Raw genomic sequence first — 10688 nt, 5'->3', positions numbered from 1 at the left:
GGGCTTCCCTATTGAACAGACTACAACAGCTTTTAAATAGAGAAGTGTCTGAGCATTTAAAAAGTTTTTATTCACTCTCCTCATGCTAGCAGAAAGACTAGATTTACTGTATGCGTGGCTGTACAGCTACAGGCAGGCTAACACAACACAGAGCTAAAAATTAAACAGTCAGCAGTAGCCCTGTTGCTGCCTCCATCTATTTTCTAAAATACACTAAAACAACACTTTTGGAGGCCTTACTAATGTGTTGCCAACTTCTCTTCATACATATGATTAAGACCTAGTATGACTTCTCCGACAAATGAAATGCCAAGAGCAAGCAAAGTCACAGCCCTCTGGAAAAGGACTTTTCCACTTGCTCTCAAACAAGACATCAAGAATACTGTATGCATATTCAAATGCTAGGTGGCGCTATTCTTGTGTGGCAAGCATTTCTGCCAGGGGCTGAAAGGAAGGGAGAGGATGATGAAGAGGAAGCCTCCGAGAATGAGAATGGCTCCCGCTGAGCCCACGCAGGCCACAGACCAGGACAGCTCATGGTGTAAAGGTACGGAGTGGTCACTGGACAGCAAGGCCAGCACGGACTGGTGGAATATCAGCACAGAGAGGAGCACCAGTACACCTGCACAGAGGGAGAGAGACAATAAAATAAAATCACCTTAGAACATAACGTAATAAAAATGTCTACTAACAACTGATCATAAAGACCAAGTAAATATTGCTATACTTGAATGTAAATAGGTAACACAGCACAGCAAAGTCCCACCTGATAGGATGAAACAGAAGGAGGCTGGCTTGAGAAAGAAGGGCACTCCTTTGCTGAGGGACATGGCGATACAGATGGAGCCCATTACCATCATGGTCAGACTCAAAAGGGCCAAGATAGCTGCTGCTAGATTCAGATCTGTGCAGCAGAAAGAAATTAAAAGAGGAAAGGGAATAGAGTGTAAGTGTATGCGAGAATTTGTGAAAATACGTGAAGTTAAAGTGGAAATTCATAACTTTATGCAGCAAGAAATCTAGCAGAGGTATCATAATCATGAAATGCTGTGTGGAAACTGGTCGTTCAGGAGAATCAGACATCGCACCACCTCACAAAGTTTGATTCTACTGGGCTTATAGTTGATTGTACTTGATTACTGAAATGTGGAAATACAAACATGGTGTGAAATTGAATTGTGCCACATCCCAGACTGGCTCTGTTTAAAACAGATTTTATTGGCATTGTAAACCTGAACAGGTGCAACCCAAAAAGCTGATCAACTTTTCAGAAGAGCCAGTGCCAGTTTTGTGTTTTTTGACACTCCACCACACATATTATTATCATTATTATTTTATCAATTAAAAAAAACAAAACAGATACAAGCTTTAGGAATGGGTTTTGTTATTTGGAGGGAGAAGAAGCCAAAAAAGGGATAAAGAATATCAGCAGCTTTGCCCAGTTACAGTTTGATTAATGCATTCATCATCCATGGCAGCCATTAGTGTAAGTGTAGCGTAAGATTTTAAAATGAACCTGCAGAGACTCAGAATCAGTCATCACAGTGAACACTTTGTGGTTTGTCAGAGTTTTGTTATTTTGTTAATGCAGTTGGCACCACAGAGTATTTTGACAAGTCTTTCTTGTTGGTGCCTGGTGGAATTTCAGACATCTACGAGCTGGCTGCCAAAACAGCCGCCACTTTTAGGAAAACAGGACTGAGTCTAAAGGCAAGTCTGTGAGGCTGCACACACATACACACACACATGCTAACATGCTCACAATGACAAAGCTGATGTTTAGCAGGTATAATGTTTAGCATGTACACCATCTTAGTTTAGCATGTTAGCATGATAACATTAGCTAATTAGCACTAAACACAATGTCATAATTTTACAGGTATTTGGTCATAAACGAAAGTATTGAACAAATTTAAATTTTGAACTGATGATGGCGCTATATGAGATATCAAGGCATCACTAAAGTGATTACTATTTATCCAGAGGGGAACATGAATATCAGTACCAAATTGTACAACAATCCATCCAGCAGTTAAGAGATATTTCACTCAAAACCACAAATGTCAACCTCATGGTGGCGCTAGAGGAAAAGTCAGGGGTCACCAAAGTCATTAGGATACATCATGTATGAAGCATGACCATCTGTACAAAATGTACAGGCAATCAATCCAATAGTTGTTGATATATTCAAGTTTGGACGTGTTCAACTGGTTCACCGACCAACAGACTGACATTGCTATCCATAAAATCCTATCCTAAAAACTGCATCCCATCCATGTGACTACATCAGTGTCTGAGCTTCTTTGAATGCATCAAGGAAGTTTACGAAACAGTCCCTGGTCAAAACTTTTGACTAAAAGATAAAGTTGACTTTGTGCTCACTGTGATGTAAGTATCAAGTCTCAGCCAGCTGATCTCCAAACTGCAGCTGCCTGGACAGTAAGGTAAACACATTAATCAGCCTGATAGCTTATGATTTGCTTTGGAAAATGGGTGGCAGCAGAAGTTAATGAGCTGAAACATGCAAAAACCACCAGCATGGTCCTCTGAGCACCCCCAGTGAACATCTTTATTGATAGTAGCTGCAGTGTAACTGCAGTGTGTATCTGTATGTATAGCAGAAATTGCAGGGGAAAATGAAACGTCTCACTCTTGTTAGTTGTCTTCTTGAATATGACTGCATTCTCGCCGGAGGTGAAGAATTTGAAGTAGGTGCAGTTGGATTCTGTGAATAAAGGAAAAAGATCAGATCAGACACACGTACATGTACATGTATACACGCACACACACACACACACACTCCTATGGATGGCTGCTGGTCTTCTGTTATGCGCCTCCTATGCATCCATGCACCCTGTCCTTCCAGGCATCATTCCTATTTATATCCAAGTGTCGAGCATTAGCTGGAATACCCAGAGACATACACACCGCTCCACACACACACACACACTGCCCAGCACCGCGCATATGGTGCCGCCAGAGAGGGTGAGAGACGGCAAAACACTGAGGGTGGATGGCAGAGGGGAGAAAGAGAGGTAGACAGAGAGAAGGGGCAGATGGAGGATAGAAATGAAGAGGCGGGGCTGCAGAAGAAGAAGAAGAAGGAGTGAAGGGAAGAGGATATGTGGGGTGAGAGGGGGGTGCAGGAAATATGGATAGAGGCTCAGAGGATGAGATAGCGAGAAAGAAGAAGGACTGAGTTGGGGGCAGATGGAGGGGTGGTGAGTGAAGATGAAGAGAGAGGGAAGCCACAGATGGAGAAGGAGGTGAGGGGAGCAGGAGATGTCAAGAGGGGGAGGAAACACAGAGGGGTTGGTTAATACTGCATTAGACATACACTCTCCCTCAGTCCCTGTCTGTCCCTCATCCTCGTTTCCCCCTCTCTATATTTAGACAAAAACTGTGAAGTAGTCAGATTCCACTTGGCTTCACAAGCGCATAGTGATGACTTTCACCCACTGAATATTATGTGGTCCAAGATGACCACATGCTTGCATACACACACATAATCACACATTTCTTTCACACACAAATATGTTTGTGCCTGAGCACATTTGCAAACATTTTTTTTTTTATCATTGAAGCAGACACACCATGTATCAGATTTTTTAACACATTATGCTATCACAGTCAACTGGTTTTTGCTCTCGCTACCCCTGCTGAGGCTATAATTATTGAGCTGTCATGTTCCCTCTCCAGCAGGCAGCGAAGACGGATAGCTGGTCTTGAGATGACAGGCGCGGCATCAGCGGGCCGCACTTTGCTCGGGACGGGAGCCAGAGGCATGCAAACAGGGATGTGAAACGGAGAGGCAGAGATGGCAAAAACAGTTGTTTTCCTCCAAACATGACAAGCCCACGGCCATCTTTGACAGGCAGCGTGGACCAACAGTGTTAGGACGTGTGAGAAAGATTGTCAGAAGCATACTGGCTGCTCTCGCACACCAACAGACCATCTCGGAGGCACAGATATATATCTATCTGGCTGGAAGCAGCCAGAGATGCAGGACATTTTGACAGGTTAGATGAATTAGTCCTTGACGACTGGATAGAAAAACAATGTTGTGACACCTCACAGAGATGCTGTTATAGCATTCATGTATGTATGTGATCCACGTGTATCTCTGCTGGATGAAGAGATTTTTTGGTTTCCTCAGAGCTCCGCTGTGTCTCAGCAGATTCCCTCAGATAGGCAGTGATTCCAGGAGCAGCTCCTCTTGAAACCTGCATCTCTAGACTAGCTTTTCAGACAGAAATGGGTCATTGTGCAGATAATCAACGCACTCTGGAGGACCTAACCATGTTCAGTTGAATAGAGTGCTTTTAGAAAGGAGCCGTCACAACTCTAAACATGGATGTTCGTCAACACAGTAAACCTGTGGTCTGCCCCATATCACCTGTCTGCACTGTGTGTACAACGATGATTAGGTACCCAGTCAAGGGAAAAACTTGAATGCTTCATTACACTGACAATGCTGTGAATCACAAAGATGATATTGTATAATGCTACATGCACCTACATGCTGCTTTGTGTTGTGAAAACAACTTTACTGTCCTGCTCTGTTTCCGAGCATCGTATTTCTTTAATGATTCAATTTGCACATTATCTGTAGGATGACCTAGATACATATGTATGCAGGCAGCTTCACATACACAACTATCCTCTCTCTATCCCCTCGCAAGGTTACAGTGGATATACATGTATACACAGGGAAAATGTCTTTAAATGTATATCAAAAATCATAAATCCGTTTAGAAATCTGAAGCTTATGTGTGAGATGAAAATTATTTTTATCAAAATGAAGTGTTGGCATAGCTCAGTCCCTTATGGGCTCAGATAAAAGACCTACAGATGCAGGCATATTCCCAGAGGGCATGCATCATATTAGCTATGCCTGCTCCCTCTGTTTTCACATCAGTGGTGATGGCAAAGAAAAATCGTGGCGATTAAGAGTACACGTTTTCTCCTCAATGATGTCAACAACTCGCAACCTCTCGGAAACATCTTTTGACCCTTTTCTATTAATTCACTTTCATACTGAGGCGCACACTCTACCGTGGAGGCCGCCTCGAGGTAGACTTGCATGGCCGGGCAATTCAGTTTGCAGAGAAGCAGACACGAGCAGACAGTCGGAGAAACAAAACAGACACATGCCCCCCAGAAAGCTCACCTGCTCACCTCCTAGACAGCACAGAGAACAGACAGACAGACGAACACAAACTCACACAGACACACGCCAGCCAGAGGTCTCACCTCCAGGTAGTTCAGCGGGGCCACAGCTTGTCCTCTCTGGGTCTATGTCAGCCACCCATAGGGTGCGGATGCAGCCCTTCCACAGGCCATAATGGGCCATCTGGCAGGTCTGGTTGCCGCTGAAATTCTTTGGTTGGGCCAGCTCCACCCAAAACTCTGTCCCCATGCCCAACACCGTCAGGGTCACGCCAATGATAGACACAAAGAAGGCCAGCTTGATCTTCCCCTCCTGGCTGTCACTCATCTTGTGGGTCCTCCTCTGGCCCCTTCCACCTTTAATCCCACCCAAACCCCCCCCTTGTCCAGCCCCTGCCACCCCAATGCGACCATCCTCATCCTGCTGTACAAAAAAGTTGGACCACATACTGATCTCAACTGGCCAGGCCCGAGGAAGACCAGGGGAAAGAACAGGGCACTTAGGTTAAAGATTAGAGGAGCAAATAATAGATGGATGGACGGGTGGTCTAGTACGAAGAAATGGGGAGAGGTTAAGAGAGAAGAGGGGGCAGGTTTGGAAGTTTTAAAAACAATATGTTAAAAAACAAGAAACACAGCTACCAACTATCCTGTGATGGATGGATAAATTGAGCAAAAGCAGCCAGAGTGAACAAAGGATCAAGTAAAAATAAGTGGGCTGAACAATGAAATTAGACAGAAAGAGATATGAATAGAGCTGCAATGAATTAGGGGGCGGATGAAGGTAAGGAAATGATAAAATGGGAGGAGACGGAGGCGAGGACCAGGAGAGCCGGTGTCTGTTTTCCGTCCAGTCCTGTGAAATAGAGAGATGAAACAGAAAGATGAAAGAGCAGCCAGCATATGCTTCACAAGAGCAAAATCCTTTCATCACCAGCGTAATATTTAATTTCCAACAGCTTTATCAGCATCTACAGTTATCCCTCCCTAAAAGCCATATGACATGCTCTCAGCCAACAATAGATAAGCCATATGGCGTTTCCCTGAAAGGCAGATTTTGCTTCAGATGAAGAAACAATTGGGCTGGATGAGCTAGTGGAGTCGGTTGGTGTGGGGTCAAGGTGAGAGATAACGCCACAGTGCCAGACCGCACCACCCATCTTCTATTTTCCCGTAGGAGTTGACAACAGAGCTCTTCCCCGAGCAGGTACACTATCTCTGGCTTAGACACAGATCCCCTTTGATCTGAGGGGATAATGGGTTGCCACAAATACCTCCCATCCTGCATTACGTGTACCAGCAAACACTTGGAATCTGCAGCCATGACTGTCTTTTCTGAGCGTGCATGTGGGTGTGTGTGTGTGTGTGTGTGTTTCAGTGTGAGGCACATGCACTGTAGGGGGGTCCAGGCTTATAGAGCTGTTTCTGTTATTCCAAACTGTGAGCGAAGGGCCTTTGGAGCAGTTTAAACAACATGAGTGACGGGGCACACCGGTGTCGCCGCTCCACGCAGAGTGCATGAGAGGTGATAATTCATGCCTGAACCCTCTGACAGAGAGGGGGCTGCAGTAATTAACTCTGCTGTGGAGTCCAACAGGTCACATAGTGGAGGCAAGAGGCCTGGCCAGTTAGGAAGGCAGCACCAGCAGTTGGTGGATCACTTAATTCAGAGCTTTGCGCTGACAGCATCAGAGGTTTTATATAGGCAACACACTACATGAGCCCACTAAGTGCAAGTCTTTTGTGTACAATATTTGGCAGTATAGAAATATAAAAAGCAGTATGCAGTATGTACATTTAAATTTAGAGTTTTGCAGTATATAAATTCTGGGTAATATTATCAAAATGGCTGATAGTAAGACATTTACGTATAAACAACCAGAACAGAACTCTTGTCACTGTCAGCAGGGGTATGGTTCAAATCATTAAGGTCTGAAACAATTAGTTGCTTATTAGGACCAAACTGTCTTGATACTTGATTATTCGTTTAAGTAATTGATAATAATCAATAAAAAACTGCAACCATCCTCTAGTTGCAGTTTTTCCAGTGTGACGGTTTTTGTTGCTTTTCTCTGTTTTATATTGTAACGTTAGTCTGACAAAACAGGACATTTGAAGATGTCACCTTTTGCTTTATGAACTTGTGAGCAGCCTTTTTTACTTTTTTTGTGACATTTTAGAGATTAAACAATTGATCGATTAACTGAGAAAATAATTGGTGGATTAATTGATAGTCATTATCATGATATTCAAGAACCATTTCTGGTACAGATTTTTCCTTACGATACAGCAAATGTGTGCAAAATCACATTTAACAAAAGCAATAAACTGTGTTTCGCTGTAATATATATTACATGTCACCAAACTTCGCATGTTAAACAAAAACTTAAATAACTAAAAATGTTAGTTGAGCTTCTGAAAGAGTAAACACCATTTTCTGAGGAAGATCATGAAAGCTCCAGGACAGCTACACAACAGACCTTGTGGTGAGATTGTTTTGAGAACTAACTGAGTTAGATTTGGACCTCAAATTTGTTGAACAGGAATCTGTAGAACGATAACATGATAAGATTATATCATCATGATATTCTACCAAAAGTAACTAAACAATATCAATTTATCACCCGATCCTTACTCACAGGAAGCCCTCTAAAGGGATATAATCTTCCAAAATCAAGAGCTAACAAAAAGCAAATCCATGCATGTCTCTAATGAACCAAAGGTTTGGAATAGCACCCGTGCATTAGAATACTCCTCCAAACATTAACTGTAATAAAGACTATCAAGACTGCAGCTGCTGACAGCCATGTTAGTAGTCATAGAATTACAAACCTTGATCACATTACATCCATATTAACCACAGGGTGATCGGAGGGGTCAGAGCATGCCATGCTACTCTACTGGAGGGATAACACAGACAAATGTTCACCTTGTTCTAAAAGATTATTCTCAGCAGTGTATACATGCATGTTTTTGAGGCTGATGGTGCAACAAAAACTTTGGTGCTCTGACCTACGTTCTACAGCAGCTGAGCAGATGACAGGCTCGTACACACGGTTGCATTTTATGTTGTGACAACAAGGAACTTTCTCTACCGTGTCGCCAAAGACAGCCACGGCCACCTGTGTGACACGTGGGCTTAAGAAAGCAACAACTAGCTAATGCACTTGAGTGAAAAGAAGAATAAGTCTGACCTGTTTGGTGTGTGTTGTTCAGTTCAGGAGTAAGAGACACTTGAAACTTAATAGAGGGGGAGAGTGGTGATGGGAGAGTTAGTGAGAGAGAGAGGGAAAGGGGTGGGAGGGAGGTACATAAGGGTTATGGAAAGTGAGTGTAACAAGGGAGGGGGTTGCAGCCTGGTTGGTTAACACTGATGATGATTAAATGTGTGTGTTTGCGCTGCTGTTTGCCCCTAAGACTGCACCTGCAACGCCTGCTCTATCTCACCAGCACCCTGTTCATACACACATGTTTGAAATCTTAAATCAATGAGCAAAGGTGCTGCAGGGTGGTCTGCTCACATTACGACAGCCCTGATTAAAAACATGTCTGTGTCTGTGACGGCCTGGCTGCTTGTGTGTGTGTGTGTGTGTGTGTGTGTGTGTGTGTGTGTGTATGTGTGTGTGTGTGTGTGTGTGTGCGTGCGTGTGTGTGTGTGTGTGTGTGACTGATCTATTTTAGACAGCCACCTGTTAATGACATTAAGTAAGGGTGAAGGAGGAGCCTGTGTTTATATGATAGGGGCCAGGATAGCGTTTTACAGCAACACAATACACTGTGAGGTAAGTAAAAATCTGACACAGAGACAGAGAGTGAAAGTGAAACGGGGAGACGAGAAGAGCAGCAGAGAGGGACACATATGGAGATGGAAAAAAATTAAGCGTAAGAAAGGACAGGGTGGGAGAAGGAGATGAAAGAGGGATAAAAAGGTAAAAGAACACTAATGTCTGAGGTGGATGCAGATGTGCACTAGACTGGCTGAAAATGAAGCGGCTTAGAGAAGAAAATGAGAGTGTGCAGTCCCATTTCATTCCTCACTGAACAAGGTCCAGAGAGATTTCAGAGACTCAGCCTGGTCTTATGGAAAGCTTTTCTCGTGGCCCAGCCCTGCTTGGCTCCTCCACAGTTTAGGTTACATACGTGGCACAGCGAGAGAGAGGCCAACCCCAGCGGCCAGCCACGCTCAGAGAGGGCAGGGGGGGGGGGGCAGAGGGGGGATACAAACTGAGAGTGAGTCGGGGACAGAGAGACAGAACAGGAGAGAGTCAGAATAAAGGGACGAAACAGGCTGTAGGCTGTGACAGGAAAATAAACACCTACGATGTCCAAAACAATCGAGCCCTGTTCCTTTGTAGGAGAGATCGTTGTGACGCCACAGTGCAGCTTGCAGATGGACTTTCTCAGAGAGAGAGAAAGATGTTGAGCACATGACAGCCATGATAGATTGATTCATCTGGAGGACAGCTATCTGTGTTAATGCACATATGTGTGTCTATTCTTTAAAATGACTTTGCTTCTAATTATGCAACTATCTCTGCTCCTCCATCATACGAGATTGATGGAAAGTGTCCACAGACAGTGTGAGGCCATCAATAATCTACAGTATGCTGATGTGAATAATCTTGTCTCCACATCACTCAAGTGGCCCTGTCAGCAGCACTAATTTATGCTTGAACACACTGAAGTGCACACATGCATGTTCATGTATGCAGCCAGGCGCACACTGACCACACTTGTGCACATTACAGCTGCAGCCATTTCTTACTTTGACGTTACAACGTAATGCTGACTGAGAATATTTGCCAGATTAAAGCATGAATCTGGTGATATCTTACATTTTTCTTTTCGTCACCAAATTGCAGGAAAAGACCAAAGAATCAGGTTCAGCTTATTCCTCTGTGTCAAAGTTCTCCAAAAACTATTAAAAGTACATCAATTAGCCACACTGGACAACACGGGCACTGTAGTTTATTGTCAATCAATCCCACATGCATGATTCTTGTGTCGTAATTACAAACTAGCGCACCAAATCCGCAGCTGAAAATAGTCCCCAACAAATACGCTATTTACTCCTGTTTAGGTGATGTTTGCTAAAAACTACAGTGCCCAGCTGTTTCAGTAAATTATCTTATGTAAACAGCTGTTTTTCAACAGCAGACATTTTGACCTGTCATAGTGGAAAAACGGCAGGTGTCGCTGATAACATTAATGATGGCACCATTATATTGTCCCGTTAAGTGTCCCGGTAAGTGTGACAGTGAGCCAGCATGCACAATACCAGGACCTTGAAACTTGACGCAGCTATACGGAATTCAGCCATCATTCATTTCATTATCTACACCTGTGACATGTCAAAATGTCTGCTGTGAAAAAGGCCTTTTTACATTCAGCCTGTCATCTCTGTACCGGTCCTTTTCCATGGGATGTTTACATTCTTTTAACCCCCATACCCTGAATGCAAACTGGCATACGTACACAGAGTACTGCATCCATCCTACTCCAGTGTTGCACTCTCCCAC

General features: G+C 43.8%; 1 protein-coding gene across 1 annotated transcript; it reads right to left on the bottom strand.

Moving 5' to 3' along the window:
• Positions 1 to 401: 401 nt before the first annotated feature.
• Positions 402 to 5617, bottom strand: cacng6b (calcium channel, voltage-dependent, gamma subunit 6b). The gene is made up of 4 exons (XM_070912583.1): positions 5254 to 5617; positions 2651 to 2725; positions 767 to 904; positions 402 to 622 (listed from the first exon to the last, which is right to left on the bottom strand). The coding sequence occupies exons 1-4, from the start codon at positions 5615 to 5617 to the stop codon at positions 402 to 404; spliced, it is 798 nt and encodes a 265-aa protein (XP_070768684.1).
• Positions 5618 to 10688: the final 5071 nt, after the last annotated feature.

This window comes from Enoplosus armatus, chromosome 9 (genome assembly GCF_043641665.1).
Source record: "Enoplosus armatus isolate fEnoArm2 chromosome 9, fEnoArm2.hap1, whole genome shotgun sequence".
Lineage (NCBI taxonomy): Eukaryota > Metazoa > Chordata > Actinopteri > Centrarchiformes > Enoplosidae > Enoplosus > Enoplosus armatus.
Note: the sequence above shows the minus strand (reverse complement) of the source record. Positions and strands in the feature narration are given on the sequence as shown.

What these genes read in the sequence shown, in the direction of transcription:
- cacng6b (XM_070912583.1), bottom strand. Translation starts at nt 5,617, where the DNA reads ATGTGGTCCAACTTTTTTGTACAGCAGGATGAGGATGGTCGCATTGGG. An exon ending in CAAGAAGACAACTAACAAGA is followed by an intron (nt 905 to 2,650) that starts GTGAGACGTTTC and finishes TCTGCTGCACAG; the next exon opens with ATCTGAATCTAGCAGCAGCT. An exon ending in CTTCTGTTTCATCCTATCAG is followed by an intron (nt 623 to 766) that starts GTGGGACTTTGC and finishes CCCTCTGTGCAG; the next exon opens with GTGTACTGGTGCTCCTCTCT.